General features: G+C 36.1%; 1 protein-coding gene across 1 annotated transcript in view; it reads right to left on the bottom strand.

Moving 5' to 3' along the window:
• Positions 1–24,756, bottom strand: part of LOC136848906 (thyroid receptor-interacting protein 11-like) — a 181,952-nt gene that overhangs the window by 70,984 nt on the left and 86,212 nt on the right. Inside the window, exons 5-6 of the mRNA XM_067121729.1 lie at positions 11,509–11,641; positions 8,799–8,839 (exon numbers count right to left, since the gene is read on the bottom strand). Coding sequence (XP_066977830.1) covers positions 8,799–8,839; positions 11,509–11,641 — 174 coding nt within the window. The remainder of the gene's footprint in view (positions 1–8,798; positions 8,840–11,508; positions 11,642–24,756) is intronic.

The following is a 24,756-nucleotide window of genomic DNA, read 5'->3' as shown; positions in this document are numbered from 1 at the left end:
CTCCAAAGCAGATGGTTTCTCGTCCTTATTTGATGGGAAACCTACCTCCTAAATATGGACAGACCGTGAAGATTATATAACCGAGGTTGGAAGAGAAAGGCTGGTTGCAATATGTGATTTATGAGTAGATCTTTTAATTGCATACGAAACAAAAGGAAAATGTGAGTTAGAAGAAAAAGGAGACACTGCGTTGAAGAAGAATTTGATTTAATTTATGAAACTTTGGCAAGCACTGGGACGCTTTCAGCCATTCGGCGTTTACAGCGAAGAGGTAGTTGGAGTGGTTGGACAGCAAGACTGAAGAAAAAAGTGGGAACGGAGGTAAGGTAAAAAGCTGAAAAGTGGGTGCAACTAGGTGCCGAAGGAACGCTGAATGCTTACAGTGCATCACGTGAGATGAACTGACGGCACTATACACCCCCCTACAGGGGCGTTGAAGAAGAAGAAGGAAAAGAGAAGAATGAATAGAATACACGTCCAAACTGGCTAAATAACAGTCTACGTGAATGCACCTTACTGGATGCAAGGACAGTATTCAAAATAGAGATACTAGTGAATCAAAGAAGCAATACTTTGAGTAATGTTTGCAAGCTCAATAGAACACATTTAAATTTTCGAAGGGGCCGGATGGTTACAGATAATAAGAGACTTCAAATTCCTTTCCCTGTCGGAGAAGAGGGAACAGTATACAGGAAAAGCCTCTTCAATCAGCATGCAGTGGGAGAAGCAGCTTAACAACAGAGCTACCTTAGATAAACAAGGAAAATTTATTGATATAACTTTCAAGCCACATCAGCCTTGTTCTGATCTTTCACACATTTCACCTGCACTCACCGCTCTTAGAACTAACCCGCCAGCTATGATTATGTACTCTCCTCTAGTACATGCATAATCATAAATACCTATATAAATAAGTGCATATCGCAATGGACTGTCACAAAATTAAAAGTAATTCACGGCCAATGAACAAACCATATCACAGGCTACAAAAACGATAATATTTTTATTAAAGATATTAAAAAGAGCAAGTGGTTCAAACATCACGGCTCAAATAATTCATGAAATAACTAAAATACACCTAGAAAATAATCAATACAACTAATTAATTAACGTTAGCAACGCTGAACATTACCTAAAAGATATGCATCTCATCTTTGTGGGTGCGTGTATGTGTATATGACTCTGTGTAATCTCAACTGAACAAGAAAAGACGATTACAGACTTACAAGACGATGTCTCCGGGAAGGAGCTGTGTGTTAGCTCATCCGCACAGACGTCAAACCCGGTTCAGCGTCACAACACGTGGCAGGTTATAACGACGGGACAAGATTATGACTTACGTTCTTCTAACTCCAGACAATCAACATTCATTCGCCGGAAGCGAAAACTTTCAAATGAAAAAAGGACAAGCTTTTTCCTATTTCCTAGTCGCTGGAAGCACGCATAGCCATACACCATGCGCAAGAAATGTATTAACACTCCTATAAATATTCGTTGGTTTTGTTGCGTACAACCATCATAAATCCTATAATCAGACCCGTATTTAGAAAATTATCTACCCTTTTCTCCATTCCATCCGCTGGAAGTATGCATTACTACCCTATTACAATTTTCCTTGTATTTTAATAATTTACTTACGGTACTTTTCGTCTATTTATTTATTAATATATTAATTTATTTTCTCTTTTAATATATAATCTCTTCTTTCTGTATTTCCCATTACCTTCTGTTACTTCTTTCTAATGAACACCAAATTCCTTGGAAGCTTGAATTTCAAGTCAATGGTCCTTGTGGGCTTGTTCCAAATAAACAGGGTTAATCACCTGAATAATAATAATAATAAATAATAATAATAATAATAATAATAATAATAATAATAATAATAATAATAATTAGTTGAAAAAAACGCATAGTAGCATGAGTCTTGAAATGGAGAAACAAATCCACAGTTATGTATGTGTACATATATTTAAATATAAATCTGTACAAAAAGTTTTCCGTATAGATTTATCTTTAAATATATGTACATATGAGGCTATCAGTCGAGAAACATGCCAAGCGCCATCCTGGGTCAAAGTATTCTTTAATTTAATCTATTATATTTTAAAAGTGACACTGAAAAGCTCATATACATAACTGTGGATTTGTTTCTCCAATAATAATAATAATAATAATAATAATAATAATAATAATAATAATAATAATAATAATAATAATAATAATAAAATACCACAGCCCTACACATAAACAGGCACAGACAACTCCGTTATTTCCAATACAGAATGATGATTCACCTAGTTATGTAACTTCATTATAAATCCTATAACGTGACCACTGAATTTCAGAAACAGATGTGTAATGGCCAAAGAAGACGTGACCATTAACATTTAACCGTACAGTACATTACCTTTCCTTCCACCAATCCTCTACGTACGATGAACGAGACAGGTAAGGGATGCTTACACCATCGCGGTCTCAGCATAAAACATGGATGAAGCATTGCTGTAATAGTGACACACTATGGCTGGAACAGGCCATCACTCTGTATCGTTATTCGATAATTAAAGGTAAAAAGAATCGTAGTGTCTCTAAGTCACCTACTTTACAGAAGTATTACGGCGTTACTTGCGTTCCTAAAAGGAAGGCACGCGGACAATTCTGATAGGATATCGTTATTTTCTACCCTGAATTATCGAAAATGAATGGAATATAGAATTTAGGCCAAAATCCAAACGCTGGGACCTATGAGGTCATTCAGCGCAGAAAGGAAAACTTTGAGTGAAAAAGGTTTTATAGGTGGAAGAGGAAAACCTCGAAGCTGCACTATGAAACGATTTATTAGGAGAGGGTGGAAAGTAAGATGAAAGAAAGGGAATATGAACGGGGGTACAGTAAAAGGAATGAAAGGGGTAGCAGCTATAGGGGGCGAAGGGATGCTGCAAAGAACCTCAAGTAATGCCTACAGCGCACCACGCGAGGTGCACTGACATCACTAACTCCCTGCGTAATTCCCTGAATTACCGACCTCGAAAATCAACAAAGAACATTTAAATGAAGGTGTTGCCTACGATTCCTATTAAAAACCTATTAAAAAGTAGATAAGTGGGAATACAAAGAATAATACAAAAACGAAAGAATAATGCTTGTCCTTACGTCTTTAAAATAACAAAGTAGCATATTACATAAGCGTACCTGGTAATGGACTAGAGCATAGACCCTGGACTAGAGAAACATTAAAGCAGTTCCTTCGGGATCCTAGCCAAAAGTACAGTCGGTCACACAACAAGAATACAGTCTACATGAATAATGTGTTTAATTTTAACATGTTTACTTTTTATTCAGATATGAAAAGGGTGTCTAGTGTTGGTAACACTTTACATAATCAACATGAAATGGGTTTCTGAAATGGGTTTCTGGTAACACTTTTAATCAACATCAAGTGCTGGTAACACAACATTCAACACAGTCAGTTACAACTGAATCAAGAATTCTTGTTAGATGAGCTTATACGTAAAGACGGAGGCAAGACAATGAAGCAACGGAGAAGCTGCAGCGACTTTTGAAAAGAGGAAAAAGCCGATTTATTTAGGGCCATCTGATACCATAAGGCCAATGGTATCTGATACGGAAGGAAAAGTTGAAGGCGAATGCTAGCAAAAGTAATGTTATACTGGTCAGTGGAAGCGAGGAGGGTGAAGTAATGCATACTAATTAAGGTGGTGGAAGAGCAGTTGTTGACTCATGTCTACATTTTTAGAAATAGATGGAATGCATGTGAGTAGACTAAGGAAGAGGTGAATTAAAACCGGTTGAATCAAGAGGAGAGTTTACAGAAACAGATATGGTAAAGTACGAAGGGATTTTTGAAGCACGTCCTTTATGGAGAGGGACTAATTTGAATAGATCTAACTTGAATCCGATTTTGAATACAAACAAGAGGTCTGATAGTGATATCTGATGCAGTTTCACCAGGTCGTACCTTCGAGAACCGAAGATTTTACTCTATGATCGAGCAATTGAAGTTCTTAAATACTACAGATAGCAAGACAAACACTTAATTTGAAACAATCAAATTAATTTTCATCGTATCTGACAACTTAACATTTTAAAACCTCTCAACTGTGCACACGAAATAAACTAAAAACCTGAATGCATTTAAAAGCTGAAGAAACGATATATTTAAGTCTTGACTCCGACATCTCCCTAGAATAAAGGTCATAATCGTAGGTGTGCTCTCTCTCTCTCTCTCTCTCTCTCTCTCTCTCTCTCTCTCTCTCTCTCTCTCTCTCTCTCTCTCTCCGCCCTTAGAAGTCTTTCTCCCAAAAATAACAACTCGCTCTCCCTCTATCAAACAAGTCTTCTATAACAATGAACAATAAAACCACATTTGAAATGTAATAAACCTTAAACTGAAATCTTCAGTTATGATTTACTTCCCCTTCCTAAGTGCATATGTACGTGCATCAGTCTGTGCACACTGCATTGTCTGGTTACCAGTTACTGCTGTATAATAAGATATTACGAAAACGTCCTCAATAGAGGTATGCGAGTACAAAAAAGGTTTGCAGTGTAAGGCCTGTGAATACAAGAAAGGAATCCGTGAAGTTGAAAAGAATTCTTGGAAAGGAGAGACACACATGATAGGTATACCGAGGCAGAAGCGCGGTAGGTATAACTATACAACTGAAGATATGATTGTTAAAATTCTTTGGAATTGTGCAGACTGCGTAAAATGTTCGCGAAAAAACTGCTATAAGGTTCACTTCACAAAGGATTAAAAAAGTTAGTTGGGCAGTGTAAAGTAAATTTTCAAAAATTTCAGATCATATCCATAGTGGCGACCTCATCCTTGGATGGTAACTGGTTTCACTTCTTTTAATAAATCTTAACAATTTCTTTGTTTATTCTTCAGACCCATGCAAAGACGTCATACTGACAGATGGCGCTGACATGCACCTTACCATTCTTAACAGACTTCAAACACCTGCAAACAACAACCCAAATAAAAAAAAAAAAACAAGTAATTGTGTTTAGAAAATAGATGTATACTCTAAATATATAATAATCCTGCAACTTACTCAAGGTACACTATGTTTACCCCATGAAAGGGCGATCATAATTTTTATAAGTGGTGTGGTAACGTGCAGAGAATAGATGATAAGAAGTTACTGAAAATGTCAATTCTTGTTTCGGAAGATGAAGAGAGAAAAAAAGACAGTGGTTCCTGGATGGAGTTACAAAAGTGTTGAAATGGACAGAACCTAGTGTTCAGGAAACAGAGACATGTGGTCTAATGTATGCAAGGGAGATCAACGTGCTGCCAATGATCCTTCTTTCACAGGTAAATGAAATGGCTCATGCTGCAAGAGTTTTTAAACTAGGGGGCTTCCTTAATCCTTGAATCGGCAGTTCAAAGGAAGAACATTGCAGAGAATGCGGGCTTGTACTGCTGTTGAGTTACCCCATATTTGGGGATATATATATATATATATATATATATATATATATATATATATATATATATATATATATATATATATATATATATATATATATATATATATATATATATGTAATCTTTACTGAGGGTTGTAAAAATAGATGCAATGAACACGGAAATGCTCTTTCGTTCTCCCTTCCCTTTTTATAGGAGTATTTCCTTCATGTATACAAAAATGTATACGTAAATACATGCGTAAACAAACATATATACAGAAACACATACACACATGTATGTATGAATATTATATATATATATATATATATATATATATATATATATATATATATATATATATATAAATATATATATATATATATATACACATGCATATATATACTGTATATACACGTATAAGTAGTGTGGGAAGCCTACTCAGTCATGCATTCGATAACTATCACTAAATAACCATCCGTGATTCATGAAATCAATGAACATAAAAATAAAAGGAGGTCTTCATCAGCATTTTTAACTATTTCACTGAAAACTTCTTTCAATCAGTTAACAGTAAACAATGACGCTGAGGTAACGATTCCAGTTGCTCCCGACACACAACACAAAATGAGAGGGTCTGTAATGATAGACTTTGCCATTCAAAACAACAGCAGCTTGTTTTAAGCAACACGTTTAGCATCACAAATTTGTGATCACTTACTTTCGAATGATTCCACTGTTTTCTCGTTCCTCGAAGCCACATATTTTATCTTATACAAGTATTCTTCTTGTACACAAAACTCAAAACAGTGAGATAAACCAAGTTTTCGAAACCGCCCTAATGAACTTTTCTAATGAATTCAATTATATTCCTCTGAATTACGTTTTCCCATTTATATGAGTTCATTCCCGAATTTCTTCATTATCTCTCTCTCTCTCTCTCTCTCTCTCTCTCTCTCTCTCTCTCTCTCTCTCTCTCTCTCTCTCTTACGCGCGCACACACACACATTTTCTAATTGCTTTCTTACCTCCTATATTTTAATCTAAACTTCATCCTTCACTACTTAATGTAGGACGTCAACTGACGTCATCCACTGCCTCTCAACTTCCACATCACGCTCCGAAGTAAACCACGCGTTAGTCCATTTATATTCATCTAGAAACAAGACGCGGTCACACTGACGTCGACTACGTTCGCTGATTACCGTGACTAAAGGTCGCGTTAAGGCCGTATTATATTAGTGAAACTATTTTTGACTGCCTGGTAGGGGTCGCCGCCATTCACTATCATCTTGGTGGCTCTGGCAAAGAGGCAGAAGTTTCACGAACATTTTGTGCAAGCTCAATCTATCGTGAATTGGTCGGTCATCAATCTTACGGTAAGCTAAGAACGCCAATAATAACTCAGTTCCATCATGGCCCGTCAAGGGTTATAATAGTTACCGAATGCTTTCATTTTCCCCTCCGGAGTCTTGGCTCAATTGGTGTTTCTATACAGATTCTCAAAAGTTTAAAAGTTTTGAGAATCTATTCGAAACAAAAAAATGTTTCTTCAGATGAATATAAAGACTGATTGTACGGCGTTGATACATAATTTCAAAAAATATTTATCGACAAGTTTACGGGTTTATCCTCCAGACCTGTTATTATGATACCATCTATCTATCAAGGAATCGAAACGCTAATTTAAAAAAAAAAAAAATTATATTCGCAACCTTCAACGATTTATAAGCGCCATACCTACTTCAATAATAACTGCCATAACGGCTCAGAATGATCAAATGCACATATACTTAATGACTTCTGACTTTATAATCAACTAAACACAATGGCACAGCTGGCCGACAAAGTGACGTGGGTGTCAAAGTCTATTTCCGACGTAACAAACACCTAAAAAAAAAATGCTTCACTCACAGAAACCGTTCATGACTTCAAATCATTGTATTGCTAAAAGTTCATCAATTAATTCCATCAAATTGAAACGTTTCAGGCACTTCCCGAATATCTACGGTTCATGAGAATATACGATCAAAATTCTGTAACAGTACAAAAAGACTCACAAGACAGGATGAGGTTAGCAGCAAGAATAGAAATTGACAGAAAGCAATGAAAATACAGTTTTAGAAAATAAAAGGCTTCCTAATGTCAACTGAAGAACGCCTGATGAGTTTTTAAAAATCTGCTGAAGGCACATGAAAAACATCAGGCTTGGTGGACTGAAGATTACGATAAAAAAACATTTCCATTAGAGTTCTGAGGAAATCAAGTCCAACTAGAATCCACGTTACAACCAAATAACTCAACTAACAAACATTAATGTTCATAAGCTCACATGTACACATCTGTTGCTCATTTGCGCAGTATAATATCGAAAATAAATTCGTCCCATAATAAATGTCACATAGTCTGTGGGATAAACCTAAAAGCAATTTGAAAAATCATTAAAACAAAAGCCGTCTACCTATTTACAGTGAAAACCTGCAAGAAAACGCAAGGATAATAATTAATATGATGTGCTTTCATACTACGGCACAAGTAGAGAAGGCAGGAAACCCGTAAATCACTTATAAATAAGAGAGAGAGAGAGAGAGAGAGAGAGAGAGAGAGAGAGAGAGAGAGAGAGAGAGAGAGAAAATGGGGAGGGGGTTACAAACAAGTTCGGACCAACACCTGACGCAGCTGCGAGGAACACTTGCGACAACCGTTCTTACTCACTCTGCAAGTGCGCCTGCGTCCCCCACCATCCAAGTCCCAAGAGGTGGCAAACACATGAGGCTAAGGCTATATAACATGTGTACATTTATTCTAAAACGATTTTGTCAAAAGGGTGACGCTTTTTAAAAAGCAAGCATACACAACTATTTCATATCTAATACATAATATATACACATAACGTATATATAGATATAATTTTGAGTCATAAAGGAAGTGGCTTAAAAGGCGGCATTCAACGTAACGTGCCTTTGTTTATATATATATATATATATATATATATATATATATATATATATATATATATATATATATATATATATATATATATATATACTATATATATATGCACATATGAACACGTGTTTCCATAGAAACAAATTTAATGCACACATGAACACGTGTTTCAGAAACAAATTTCTGATTCATATCAGTATCAATCCCGGTCTCTAAAATGACAGGCCAGGGCTACCAATTGGTAGCGTCCTAGCTTTTCATTTCAGAGACCGGAGTTCGATCCCGATGTAAGTCAGAATTTTATAAACAACACACACACATATGTGTGTGTGTGTATTTATATCACGGGCATTATCGCTGACAATAAAAACTACACAACTACAACTCTCAAGTAAAGTAGTATTTGAGTACTTGCCTCCTCCAGGGCTGATGACGACTCGGAAGATTTAGTACCATCTGTTACAAAGGATAGAAGCCAAAGTCAGTGTTTGCAGGAGACAATAACAGAACAAAAAATAATGTTCAGTACTATTATCTGTTACGACTAAATAGCATTAGTTATATTTAAATTATTCTAAGTTGTTTAATGGATCAAGTAGGTTTTACGTGATTTGTGTATATTTGTGTGATTGTAATAACATCAGCTAAAAGGTAACCTCCTGTTTAGACATGCCAATGTCTAGGGTGATCCTAGCTTCTCGTACCACTGGCCCCGTATCAATATTCAAAATGACAGTTGTCTCTCATAGCTTTGGGCAAGTAAATAACATCCTAGGGGCGGGATTTGATTTTAAATCTCTGCCACTTCTAACAGTATGGCTAGGCTAATACGTCTAAAAAAAATAGTACTGTTCAAAATATGTTATCAATATAATGATAATTTACTGAGGAAACGTTGATAATTTATTGTTTTCAAATAAAAAATTTCAGAGGAAACTATCCTCAAAAATATATGTAGAAGTTTTTGACTTCAGAGGAAACTGTTCTCTAAGATATATGTAGAAGTTAACTCATTCACTTGAACGGCTGTTGCTACACCTTGTCCATGTGAGGTTCACGGTGAAAAGCCTGTCCTTAAGGAAAAATGACCACCACCAACCGGCATGAAACACCTATCAAAATACAGCCACTTTCACCCATAAGAATAACACCACCTAAAGTATAACGTGGGGGTTCATCAAAAATTGTTTATATTATTAACATGTGATTTCAAAGGGCAGATGCCTGAAACTGTTTAATTATGGATAATAACATGAATTTATTTATTTGAGTTATCTGAGGGCCGTATCTTTTATATCTCATTTAAAATCATTTTAAATCATTGGGGCTAACCCATAACCTGGTGGACCCCATGTGATTTGATCGCTTAAGCTTTAGATCTGGTAAAGCTGAAGCTCCTTTTACTTTTCAATAGTTATAGATACCACCCGAAATGGGACACATTCACGTCTTCATTTTGTTTTATTTTTAGTCTTCACTGTACCATGCTTTTATAGTTCTTAAAAAGGTTAAAATTACATAAATACCCATATACATAAATATAGACAACACAGAAAAAATATATGCACATATACACACATACACACACATATATGTTTATGTGTGAGTAATATACCTGATAGCTGAAAGTTGACTTGATTCTAGCAAATTAAGTATTGATCAAACTAACATGCATGACGTTTCATTATTCATAATATGTCAAGAACTCATAAACAATGTCAGATAAGATGCCACGTTTATGAAAATCATCATCAACAATCAATCAAACATGCAGACTTTAGCTGGAGAGTGGTGTGAGATTGGTAGCCCTGAATGGTGAGTGCGCTTTTACACAGTTGGTGTGTGTCGCTGGCACACCTGAACTTGCTTTCCCTATGAAACACAGATAGCTCTAAGCATTAGTCATGTTCAAGCAAAAAAAAAAAAAGTCAGAATTACAGCTCTCAGCCAGTGGCAAATCTCCAATATTTCATTACTATAAAATAAAGGATATATACGAAAGGACATTTATGACAAAAAAGTTTATGCTTGAACAATGAGTTTTAGCTTCATAACTCGAGATTCTTATTCAGCTTACTGGACACTTATTATCACTTAAAACGTTCATTTATAAAATATTAGACAAGAAACTCCAGAGATTCTTTATATTCTACATTCAGTCCATACACAAGAATTACGGAACACCCTTCTGACCTTATAGGGAAATTCACACAGGGAGGAAACTGGCCAAATAAGGGGCAACGAACGAGTTAAAACACTTGTCCGCCCTCACGTATAAATGGGGAAACCTGCTGGGGAACTGATTCGGCCGTCATAAACGAACAGAAACAGCCACATATGTACAGTCACTGATGTATACACTGGATGTGAGTTTGTGTGCGTGGATGGGTGTTTGCATGTGTAACCTAGAAACTCTGGAGAGTACAAATAAAATAAATGCATACGTACTGACGTTAGGAATATACTGAGTACCGTCATATAACCTTAGCTCAGCATACACATACGTACACACATATAATTATGTATGTATATATTGTGTGCGCACTTGCAATTATTTTTGTAGGTAAGTTTTTTCAGTGGCAATAATAAAAATCAACTTGTTAAATACAGTAATACTACACAGACAATTACCAAAAATGTGCTCATTTTACTGACATGGTAGCATTTCACACACACACACACACACACACACACAGAGAGAGAGAGAGAGAGAGAGAGAGAGAGAGAGAGAGAGAGAGAGAGAGAGAGAGAGAGAATAAGCCATATATTCCGAAAAGAATGTAAGAGAGAGAGAGAGAGAGAGAGAGAGAGAGAGAGAGAGAGAGAGAGAGAGAGAGAATAAGCCATATATTTCGAAAAAGAAAAGAGAGAGAGAGAGAGAGAGAGAGAGAGAGAGAGAGAGAGAGAGAGAATAAGAGAGAAGAGAGAGAGAGAGAGAGAGAGAGATAAGCCATATATTTCGAAAAGAATGTAGAGAGAGAGAGAATAAGCCATATAAAAGAATGTAAGAGAGAGAGAGAGAGAGAGAGAGAGAGAGAGAGAGAGAGAGAGAGAGAGAGAGAGAAATAACGCCTGCTGTTTTCCAAGCGATTTGAAACAGGCGTCCAAATGTCAGCCCGACTGACCTTTCTGGTGATGTTGCCCTCTCAGAGCCAACAACTGCTGACGGTGCTGATCCTGAAGAAGGGCCACTTGTTCCTGGTGGGCGTCCCTCAGGGATCCCAGCTCTCGTTCGAGGTCCTCAACGCGTCGGGATAACTGCAAAGAAAATGAAAAAGTTTCTTTACCACTGGACTACCGAAAAAAACTGTCTATGAGGACAAGTTTCATAATGGACTTGCTTGTGGAACTAATTCTACGTAAATCTACGACATGACATTTTCCTTATAGCCATTTACATATTCGCAAAATCAAGTATTCATTGACATACTAAATTGGTCGCAGATATATATATATATATATACGCCTATATATGTTTTCCATATATATATTTATATAAATATATATATATATAATATAGCAACCGGCTGATCAGAGAGGCAGACACTGGTGCTATCCGTGTAGACATCCAGGGATTACAATGTAATCAACGGATAGGTGCTGCTTAAAAGCAAATGGATGCCACTTGTACACACACAAAACAAAGCCACTACAACACCTCTCGTAAAAACATAACAAACAACACGTCAGGATAACTCGCCATAAATGCGCAATTTCTTTACCACTGGCTGGGAAGAAAGGGCTGGGTCGGGTATGAGGACATGAATAAAACGTACCGGGGAACTAAGCGAAATCAGGCAGGACATTTTCGAGACCACATTTACATATTCCCAAAAGCCAAATCAGAAAGTCCTTAAAAAGAAGGCATCAATATATATTATATACAAAAATGGGAATAAAAGCACGTTAAAAGAAGAAGAAGAATATATATATATATATATATATATATATATATATATATATATATATATATATATATACATACATACATACATATATATAATACATTTATATGTATATGTATGTCTATATAATATATATATTATATAGTGTATGTATGTATGCACGCATTTACATTCCCTGAATTGATTCATGGTTCTTACTTTCTAATTCTACTTTTATATTTTCATATATATACATTTATATTATAAATATATATATTATATATATATATATATATATATAATTATATATATAATTAAATTCTAATCCATACGAAATGGACTAAAATCATTTTAACGAACTCTCTCCTTTCACTGAATTAAAACCCTCAAACCAAAACTGAACGTACAACTCCGGACACGGACGGGTGTAACGTTCGAAATTTAAAATGTAGTGGGTATCAAAGACCAATATCTGTCTTTACACGACAGAGAAGACTCATAAATCACAAAATACAGTCATACCCCTGTAAATGTGGCATAACCTATGGATGGTTACGAGAGATAAATGACGCTATACGAAAAGGTGTTTTAGTCGTATTCCTACGTTTCCATGGCCCTCTCTCTTTCATCACAACACTGTCGATACGGGGATATGTGACTAGAGTCATTTGTCACTGGCATTTCTCCATTCGTTCTGAAACTCAATAAGACCAGCAGTGCTTTTCATTTTGGATACATATCACCATCTATCACTTGATTCCCTAACCGGAAACAGGAAGGACACCACAGTTTGAGTATTGAGCATTTCTGCGGGAGATGTTACAATACATGGCACAGCTTTGGAATGGAATATAGAATTTTGGCCAGAGGCTGAAATGGAATTGACGGTAGAAAGGTTTTAAACGTGTAACAGGAAGAAAACTTCAAAGCAGTTGCACTATGAAACAGTTGTCAGGAGAGGGTGGATAGCAAGATGGAAGAAAGAGAATATGGATGGAAGTACAGTAAAAGGAATGAAAGAGGTTGCAGCTAGGGGCCGAAGGGACGGTGCAAACAACCTCAAGTAATGCCTACAGAACACCACGTGAGGTGCATTGACGGTACTACCCCTCTACGGGGGACAAAGCTTTGGAGTAAAGCTATACGCGTTTGAAAAGAAACTCAAACAGTATATCTTACAATTCTGTATCATACAGGTAACTAATACACGTGGTTAAGTAATAACTCTCACAATGCCTTAAAGGTCTATGCAATAGTTTTTTTTGTAACGTCTTAAAAACAGGCCAAGCAATGTGTATGGGAATCTCTTAATGGGGCTAAGTAATAACCACTTGGTTAAGCCTGCTTGGTCCCTTTCTTTCTTTCTTTCTTTTCTTATTGAAGCTTTCTACGAGGCCATTCATGCCGAATCATCGTGTCCCATTTCTCTGGAGGATATTCCGCAGAGCGTCCTGTCAATACGTCACTAACAACGCATGGGTCATAAACTGAAAACAATACCTAGACTGTCACACAAACAAAAAATGACTTCCTGGGCCACTGCTCTCACCCTCTTACATGCATACTATAGCAAGTACATATTTTGCAAACACACATTCATTCTCTCTCTCTCTCTCTCTCTCTCTCTCTCTCTCTCTCTCTCTCTCTCTCTCTCTCTCTCTCTCTCTATATATATATATATATATATATATATATATATATATATATATATATATATATATATATATATATATATCTCTCTCTAAATACACACAGCACACACACACACACACACACACACACACACACACACACACACACACACACATATATATATATATATATATATATATATATATATATATATATATATATATATATATATATACATATATATATACAGTATATATACACACACACACATACATATATGCTGTACTACGTCTCTGACCAAACTCTGGAATCTCTTCATTTCTCAGTCTTCCAACTATCTATTCCACTTAGGATTCAAAACAGAAGACCTTAAATCCAAACAATGCTTGATACACCCATTCATGATACAATCGTTAATTATAAACCTTTTTTTATGTATGATGAAACCCAAAAGGACGTGAAACCAGGTGCTATGATTCAAATACTGCAAATACGCAAAAAGAGTGGTTCGTTCTCAGGGAAGCACCAGAAAAAGAAACCGGCTAATAGGCCAACTGTTACAAGACGCACAAATAATCGAGAAGAAAAAAAAATACCGTAGCTTGACTGAAGGAAAGAAACGGCCACAGCGGAGTCCAATCAGACATATGGCTTGAAGAGCTAATATGCACTTATCTTCTCCTCTCTGCTAAAATCATACATTAATAACATGCCATGAACAATCTTTGCTTCCATCAGGTAAACCTAAACTTACATATCCAGGGAACTTAATTATTACTTTGAATTATTATGAAAACATAGTATTTATATACCTTTGAATAAAAGAGTCAGAAAATGATACATAAACATACATATACACACACACACACACACACATATATAAACATACATATATACATATATATATATATATATATATATATATATATATATATATATATATATATATATATATATATATATACATATTATATGTGTGTGTGTGTGTGTGTGTAGAGCGGGAAAGAAAGAGAAGGAAACTAAAGAATTAAGAAAAACCATGTCCTATGGACGCCACGCAACATAAACAATAAACAAAAATGAATGCAGTGCATAGAGTGGAAGAGTTGACAGACAAGTGTAGACAACAAGACCACAGTGCAACGAACGGATCACCCAAAGGACAGGATGTGAGACAGAAGGGAAAGGTTAGGAAAGCACCAGGATCCCCCCAAAACTTCCTCTGGACCTCGTTCCTTCGGCCCCAGCCTTCCAGACCAACAAAGCCACTGGCAGTTACGAAGGAGGCGGAGAAAAACGAAGGCCATGTCAACACCGGTATTGAACTGCCTGTCGATATATACAGCGCTTTAACGAACTCTGACCTCGAATCAATCCGCCGTGAAAAAACCATCTCTCACATCAATGGGGGGAATTAGGTGCCGCGGGGAACGACGGATTTAGCAAATGTAAACGCCTGGTTTAACAGCACGAAAGGAAAACAGCTGGTTGAAAATATGAATTAAAATTGTATGTAGGAACGTGGAATTATATTGTTATTATATAAGAGAAAAGGATTAAATACAAAGTTCACATTAAATTGCCGATATTTTTCAATACGACGGGGTTGCATTTTCCACACATTAATTTAAGAGGGGGATCTTAAAACGGAAAATTTTAAAAGAATTTGTCTTTTTCCTAAAATACAAAGCTGAATTTCTTCACACATGATTGAGCTCGCGTTTGCAAGCTAAATCTTATATAAAGAACGAAGGTTTGAATTTGTGTAGCAACAAATAATTCTTATTTGTGCATTTACAATTTTCTTACCAGTCATTTAAGGTTAGAAAATTTAACGTAGATGAATAATACTGAAAAAGAAAATACCACTAACAATTATAATCATAGTCACTGATATAACAGGACTGCAGGTTTATTCGCAAGTCCATGCAATGTTTTATTAAGCTTCATATCAGAAATATGCACTGATTACTTTTGGTGTCACTTTGGAAATTCAAAGAAAAAATGCTTAAAAACTGAAATTTCAACTCTAAGATGTCACAACATGTAAATTTAAATTAAAACTCCCCCGCAGATACATCTGTAAGGAAGCGTTTGTATATTACTTCGCACATAGCTGTCTTCTACAGCGTCATCAAAAATTTCTAAATAACCATCAATAACAATCATTAGTTTCAAATCACAATATCTTCCCAAGAACTGTAGGACAACGGCAATCAAGAGAACATGCATCGTACGTGGCCGAGACTTTTCTTTATGCATGGAACAGCAGATGATGTACAGAAGTGGCTGATCCGTAAAGGTATTTAGTGGTATATCCAACGTACGAAGATGAGAAAAGAGGCATTTCAGAAAAGGTGGAACAAGAAGGTAGAAAAATCTATACCTGATATTTGGAAGTCAAGAGGGTGTGTATGAAACCCAAAGCTGGAATGCGCGGATTATTGGCCCGACTATTCTTTAAGGAAGAGAATTGTAGCTGTTAAATGTAATTGGAAAAAACTAAAACTTTGTGTTAAATGGTACTGCATTTTCTATGTGAAGCAAGATGAATGAGAACAAGAAAAATGAAGACATGAAAAAACAAGTGGTCAGCTTTCAGCATAAGCGAAAGATTGGATCAGTGACCCGAGCTAGTGTGGTTCCGTGAAATGAGTGGAGCACGAAGGGTTGGTGAAAAGTTGAAAATTCAGAAGTGGTTGGGAGGAAAGCGGAGAAAACCTATGGGTGCTACATAGGTGACGTGGAAGATGTTTTTTGCAGGTCGCTAATAAGGAGCAGAGGTAAGGGACAAGTCACTGCAATATCGCACTATGTCCGAGAGACCAATTATATGCTCACGAGATCAGAGCCCAAACCCGGCGGTATCACTAAATTCAAGTCTTGAAACAGAGGAAATATACTATCCTTTTACATAGAGGGCAGTGGCAGAATAACTACAAGGGGGTTTTATGAGCTGATGATGAGTATTCAGTGTAAATATATGTGAGATATCTTGCACTAGGATACATTTGATTATATCTGTTTCATTCCATCATTTTGACTAGTCAAAACTTCTCAATCTCCTCCATCCAAAGATTTGTAAATTAAATAATTTTTTCTCCATATAAAACCTTTTCCATTTTCTTGCATTTGTGAAACTTCTCGCCACATCGTCGAATCTCTGCGTCTTCCGCTTTCAACCTCTGTAACATTTTTCTCTCATTCCCATACTTTATTAACCTCAGTTCCAAAGACAAGAATGGACTAACCAACGTCTGCTTCGATACAAACTTAGATTTTCCAACCCTTTTCCCCAGCCGCTATCTTCCTTGCTGAACCCATGAATAGAGTCATCTTTTCTCTCCTCCTGCAATCAACCTTATCATTTACTCCAAAACACACGCAAAGGAGTCGACCACTTCCGCTGCTCTTTCATTCATATTGATATTCAGGACTCTGGTCTTGACTACATGACTATGCTTACACCCCCTGTCAAATACAACGTCACAAAAACATTTTCAAACTATTTCCCAAGACTGTTACTTTTCTTCCCCATCACCAATTACCATTTCATCAGTTACAAGTATCGGTCAGTCGAAACTCTAATCATATTCCTTTTCCATTACTCCGCAAACACACAAACACACATACACACACATATTTTGTATGCATAAACCAGGCTACTTTAAAACTCTCCCGAATTATATTCAATAAAACATTATTACTTGAAAACCATCACATTCATATTTATTCTCTTAAAAAAATGGCCAACACAATTTTTAAGAGGAAATTCCTTCAAGCTTTCTTGTCTTCTACTATTTTATACATAAAATTCTTTGTAACCTTTACCCTTTTCTTGTGCTTGTTAATCACGACTGCCTCCAAAAACGAATTTGGATGGAGGCTGAGTATATACTTATGTCTGCACGTGTGTTTGCTTGTTTGTCTGTTTGTTTGTGTATGTTTGATTGTCTTTCCGTATGTAAACAATGTATCTCAAAAGTTACTGAAGGGGTTAAAATAAAATTCTGCTTTGCATTTCATTATTTGTCATCAACATTCCGAGTTGAGAAGATTATCAGATTTTTTTTTATTTCGACAAAAATCATACCAAGATCTTTATAAATATAGTCACCAACGTCGTGTGCCGAGAAAATCTACCAACTTTAAGATTCCTTAAGGATACTGAAATATCACATTCCTTTCTATTCGCCAAATAATATTCTATTCCAATGCCACGTAAACTAAATATATTATGAAATGGGAAAAGTACATTTTTCCTGACATGGCAGTCAAAATGTGCCACTGTTATCGGGTAAAAGTCATAAAAACACCTAAATATACTTCTATTGCTTACCGGGTATATGATACACACCGTATTCTGAAAAGTGCAACGCGTGAAGACACGTCGTCAACTGACTTGATGGCTCTCCTTGGAGACTGAAGTATCTTTTGTCATGGAAACCTAACGAGAGCTTAAAATGGTTGATAATAACATGTGAGCCATCACAACTCTACGACAAATGCAATGTATATCCTATGACGACCCCCTACCAGGCTTCTCAAGCGTGACTGTTTGTACAAGGAAAGCAGTTCAGCATTTGCAGGCAAAGCCTGACGTCTGCTAATAAGAGAAACCACTAACAGCTGCAACAATCACTGGGGAAATCGCGAATACTCTAAAATCCACGCTTAATGATTCTGCAAACAATTAGCAGCAGCAGAGGTAGCAGTAGAAACAGCAGCATGAGCTAAAAGATGTTCTGATTTTGTAACCCCAGGATATGGGCCGTTCTTCACAAGGGAACTGAGAAAGAAAGAAGCAGGCCAGAGCGGGTCCATTACACTGGGAAGAGTGGCAACCACATTCTCAAATCTGCTGAATATGAAAGGACGAGCCAGTAAAGCTGTGTGTGTGAGTCAATGGCTGTGATCTCCCAGGTCACGTCCTCACACTCATTATCTGTGTCCCATCTTTATGAGTACCATCTCCCTGGTGTCTTTCGCCTGTCCCTCTCACGACACGATCAAACACCATTTCGTCAACAAAGATTCGAGAAACAGTTCAACAAAATCGACTCGTTTGAAGGCAATTCATTTCATTCACAAAGTCGTCGAAGCTTCTGCAAAGGCTACGATCATAAATCAGTCCTTACAAAAGAAAAGTTAGCTGAATGATATTAAGAGCTGTGACTGTCACCCTCAAAATATTTCACCCTTATAAAGTAATTGTATTCAGTCCCGGCTACTTACTCCTCTAACAGAATACAAAACAACCCACCAGAACTTGAGATGTCAGCCATACAGTTCTTTTTCCATGTCCGTTAATGTGTGTATGTATTACTTTCTAGAAACGTATAACAAAAAGATTTTATATGTTTGTGAATGTACAGTATATATGCTAATATACAGTATATAATATATATTACACACACAATATAATATATAATATATATATATATATATATATATATATATATATATATATATATATATATATATATATATATATATATATATATATATACACTGTACATTCACAAACATAAAATATTTTTATTATACGTGTATATATATATATATATATATATATATATATATATATATATATATATATATATATATATATATATATATACACACATACGTATATATATATATACACATATATAAACACTACTACTTTCGATGCCTTTCCATAGCAAATAAAAAAAAAGCAAGCCAAGAGCAATGGAAGGAGAAAATGAAAGGAACGGGCCACAGGGGAAAGGGGGAAATGGGGGTGCGGGAGAGAGAGCAGAGGCTTATTAACGCAGGTGGGAAGGGAGCAATATATATCTGTAAGGTGCGCAGGTGTAGCAGAAGAGTCAGACCTTTTTCAGACCAACGAACCAGTTCTCGAAAGCTGCCGGAACAGCTACGGTTTATATCAACAGAACTTGTACTAAAGTCTCTCTCTCTCTCTCTCTCTCTCTCTCTCTCTCTCTCTCTCTCTCTCTCTACACACATACATCTCTTGTACACACATACATATATAAGCAAACACACGAAATATTTTATATATATATATATATATATATATATATATATATGTGTGTGTGTGTGTGTGTGTGTGTGTGTGTGTGTACATGAGATTTTTATGCATTAACCTTTATAATTCGAGTGTATAAATTTATAGAGACATGTAAACATATAAGTATGAACATACATCAAGGATGAAATGAACATCACCGGCCTTTTAGTGTTAGAAAAGGATTGCCAATTCTTCTCTGGTGAAATACTCTTCCCGAGACACAATTCTCTTTGTATTTATAAACAATTTAATATGCAAAACGTACTAACTCATTTAGGGCATGTAACTATAAAGGATGAAGAAAAAACTTGTATAACCTCCAGAGAACTTTGCCACCTATGCAATACAAGTACAATTAAAACTCGCAATGATATTATTGCCAAAAACTTGTACATTCCACTTCATGAGAACGATAAACGTAGTATTAAGACGATACTATAAGAAACAACAACAATGACAACAAATAAAACGCAAGGCGCAAATACCCAACCTTATTCTAATTCGAGTGGTGGCTTCGTCTTGAAAGTCATTAGCTTTGAGTGTCGACTTCATATGACTGAGCATTATGCCACAATTCAATACGATTATGGCCTGACACTTGAACAGGCTTTATAAATAACATTAACAAAATAAATGATGAATGCAATACACCATAGATTAAGACTACAGCTCTCTCTCTCTCTCTCTCTCTCTCTCTCTCTCTCTCTCTCTCTCTCTCTCTCCTTTACCAAAATGACGAATGTAATACGCCGTAGATTAAGACTTCAGACTCTCTCTCTCTCTCTTTTACCAAAATAAATGACGAAGGTAATACGCCGTGGAGCAAGACTTTAAGCTCTCTCTCTCTCTCTCTCTCTCTCTCTCTCTCTCTCTCTCTCTCTCCTTTTCCATGAAATATAGGAATAACCGAATATGTAAAGAGACCCGCATCATTAACGTATGGAAGTATAATCCAGGAGAGAAAAAAAAGGAATGACAACGAGGAAGCAAACCAGAGGTGGGTAAATTATATGCTGGCTCCTGCATACGTTGCAAACTGGTATCTACATGAGAGAGAGAGAGAGAGAGAGAGAGAGAGAGAGAGAGAGAGAGAGAGAGAGAGAGAGAAAATTTCTTCCGAGTATCATTTTACCGTCATTCGTCACGGTTAACGTGAAAACCACGGCGAGCTCTTTCTACAGGACTTCTGGTAAGTACACAGCGTCAATCCCCCACAAAATAATCGCCGAAGCAAAACGTTAGTTTTTTTTTTAACTCCAAACATACAAATACACACACACACATACATATTTATATCCAACCCTACAATGGTTCCGTGGCATATAAACATATACTAGCGCTCGAAGGAGAGGTTAAGTATATCTTAGTTTAACCACACCACTGAGCTGATTAACATGAAAGGAAAATTAGGAGGCGCCGAGTTTTTGTCTATTTATCGAGACATAATCACAAATGCACACACACACACACACACACACACACACACATATATATATATATATATATATATATATATATGCATATACATATGTATATACAATAAAAATGTTGACATACACACATATATTAGTAATATATGTATGTATATACATATATACGATACAGACACACACACATTATATATATATATAATTACATATATATAATATATATTATACATAAATGTCAAATTAAGAAAAAACAAAAAAAAAAATCATTCCATTTACGAACACGAAAAACCTCAACTGAATTTAAATGACCAGATCATAAAGGAAGATAAATTGAATCCTAAAGGACTGTTGAACTGGAATGAAAATCACTTGCATAAGACTGGATTTATGGAAGATGCATAAAGAAGTTCGAAGTTCAGAGCGGGTCAAGACTCGTCGATTCTCATGAATAAGTAACTCCAGCAAAGTAAACAGTAACAGAAGACTCACCGAATCTCATGAATATGTAATGAAGCTGATATATAAATAAATAAGTACTAGGTAAATAACTCCAATGCTCGTGGTCTACATGAACCGTACTTTATGTGCGGTATGATAATTTAAAATAATTAGATTAGCATGAGGAACTGATTTTTTTTCAATTTCCGAAGAGGCTTACGACGCAACTTCATTTCCCTTTCAAAACGCTGTTTACAATATTTGTATCCCCTGCGCACATGAGAGAGAGAGAGAGAGAGAGAGAGGTACAAAACATAAAACAGATGAAACGGCAGAGAGAGAGAGAAGAGCAAAACATAAAACAAGAAACGAGAGAGAGAGAGAGAGAGAGAGAGAGAGAGAGAGAGAGAGAGAGAGAGAGAGAGAGAGAGAGAGAGAGAGAGGATTTCCTTGTTTTGTGCGTGTTAATTATCAGATGTAAAATTAATGTATTCTTGAACATAATAATTTGCAACAATTATAATCCAAATCCTGCAACTGGTCTTGAATTCTTCTCCTGACCATTCATTCAAGCGCGAACATTATAAGGTAAGAATATAATTACAGTTGTTCAAAACTGGATTTTTCTCTCAATGCACAATAAACTTTTACTCTCTCTTTCTGGGCTTTAAGGACGAAAATCCTATCTATCTTTCGTGGCCCGAGACACTAATTATTAAATAAGACCTAGAGAGTGCCACTGCCTTCATTTATTAAGATCAAAGATCTCCAGGGTGAGCTTAATAACTCTCAAATAACAGCCATACACACAACATACGTCTTGCTATTGAAAGCTGCAAGCAAGCAGACAAGGCAAATAAACGGCGGATAACACAACAAATTTTATTACAATGTCCGAATGTGTTGTGAAGAGTTATGAAGGATGTTATGAGGGAGTCTTATTTTACCATAAACCCCAAGATCTGATCCACTTTTATACACGCCTTGTTACATTTATGTCAAAAATATAAAAAGAGGATGATAACGCTACTCAGTTTTTTATAGTGAAACGACAAAGAAATGATCCCCAACAGATGTTCCTCCTCATGTAAGGGATCAAATTAACAACAGCGACAATGATGTTGATGATAACCGAATTTCGGACAAGTTAATAATATAACTTTCAGAGAAACTTATATGGAATACTATGGAAAATAAATCATGTAGCAGAACACGAATTACAAAAGAAATCCAACAACGAGCAACACGTCATCATTCCTGATGATGCAGATTCTGTGGGTACCATCATCCTCTTTTATCTCGTCGGCAGACTGCCACTAACCGAAAGATATCAGGCATACACACATGCACAAAGCAGCTGCTCGACAGCTCAACACCTGCCGTACTAAACAGGGTCTCTCTCTCTCTCTCTCTCTCTCTCTCTCTCTCTCTCTCTCTCTCTCTCTCTCTCTCTCTCTCACAGACACACACACACATAAACTCAGTTCGGCAGCAATGATCCTTAACTGAACCATGAATTTACAGAATTCACTAAAGTCAAACAACAAAAGTGCATTTTTCTGTAATCAGAACGAATCAAATCATACACGCACACTACTCTGTGAAAAGATTACACTTAAAACTAAGTACATAACAAACAAAAAAAGACACAATATGGCAAACCATAAGTAAAATGAACGAAAAAAAAACAGAAACTTTCCCAACAAACACAACTCGAGCGAAAAGATTTATTTACGGCAAATAAACATAATTTTCCCACCTTAGACATCCTACAAACTTGGGCAGGAACATGCGGCCTGCCTGGAACAAACACAGAGGAACGGTGGATCATAAAATCCCGCACCAATGCATTCCCGTTGAGTGTCATCTCTATAAAGGGTGCACGAGTTCTACTCTTATAGCCGCATCGTGGTATAAATATCTGTCGATATAAATATCTATCTATATAAAAATCTAACGATATTGCTAGTGTTATCAAGATCTTGCATAAACTCTCTCGTTATGAAATTGGAATATATTGCATGATTGCAGTATACTGTAGATATATTTAGCCTTGTCTGGTTATCATCCTTTATATAATCATACACATAACTGAGTATCTACGAATTTAAGCACTTGCACAAACAAATATAAACGAACACACATATATATACTATATATCTATCTATCTATCTATCTATCTATATATATAGAAAAATATAAATGTGTGGGTATGTACAGTATGCTGACTCTTTTATGTGAATGCAGACATTCCTCAAAAAAAAAATGATCAGTGTTGGTTTTCCTCAAAACCAATAAATAGGACATAATGAAAAATATGTTATTAAAACAACTATAGAACTGTATACCATTTTTGTCCCTAGTACATCAGAAACAAGTAAAGGGTCGTCTCACAATCCAAGGCACACTGCGCTCAGTCAAGGACCCAGTGAGTCACAGATATCTCTGTCGCAACTACTTCACCTCCAAAGCTGTCATCAATGAGGTACCAGCGAAAAAAAAAATTAACTAGCATATACAAAAAAAATGATTCAAGCTTTTACAAGTGTGGTTTTCCTGTTTACCTGCTTCGCCATTCTACAAAATTCGAGTGAACCTCTCTCAGATTAACCAAGCCGTATCTTCAATTAAAATCACCTTTATGTAAAAGCTAACATTTGCTGTATTCCAGCCTTCAGATGTGTAAAGTTGAAACCATTGCTGGTAGAAAATTACTTTCAAATGGTTCCGTACCATGAACTGGGAGGTCTTGTTACAGCACAGAAAGACAGTGTCTAAGTTTCTACAAGATGGGTATCCTTTCGAAGCTTAGATCATTAAGAATAAGAGAGAGAGAGAGAGAGAGAGAGAGAGAGAGAGAGAGAGAGAGAGAGAGAGAGCATAATAAAACTGACTGCATCCACGTCAACCATTCTAACACTTACATTCCCTCCT

The sequence above is a fragment of the Macrobrachium rosenbergii genome, chromosome 20 (assembly GCF_040412425.1).
Source record: "Macrobrachium rosenbergii isolate ZJJX-2024 chromosome 20, ASM4041242v1, whole genome shotgun sequence".
NCBI classification, from domain to species: Eukaryota; Metazoa; Arthropoda; class Malacostraca; order Decapoda; family Palaemonidae; genus Macrobrachium; species Macrobrachium rosenbergii.
The sequence above is the reverse complement of the archived record's forward strand: the minus strand, read 5'-3'. Positions and strand labels throughout refer to the sequence as shown.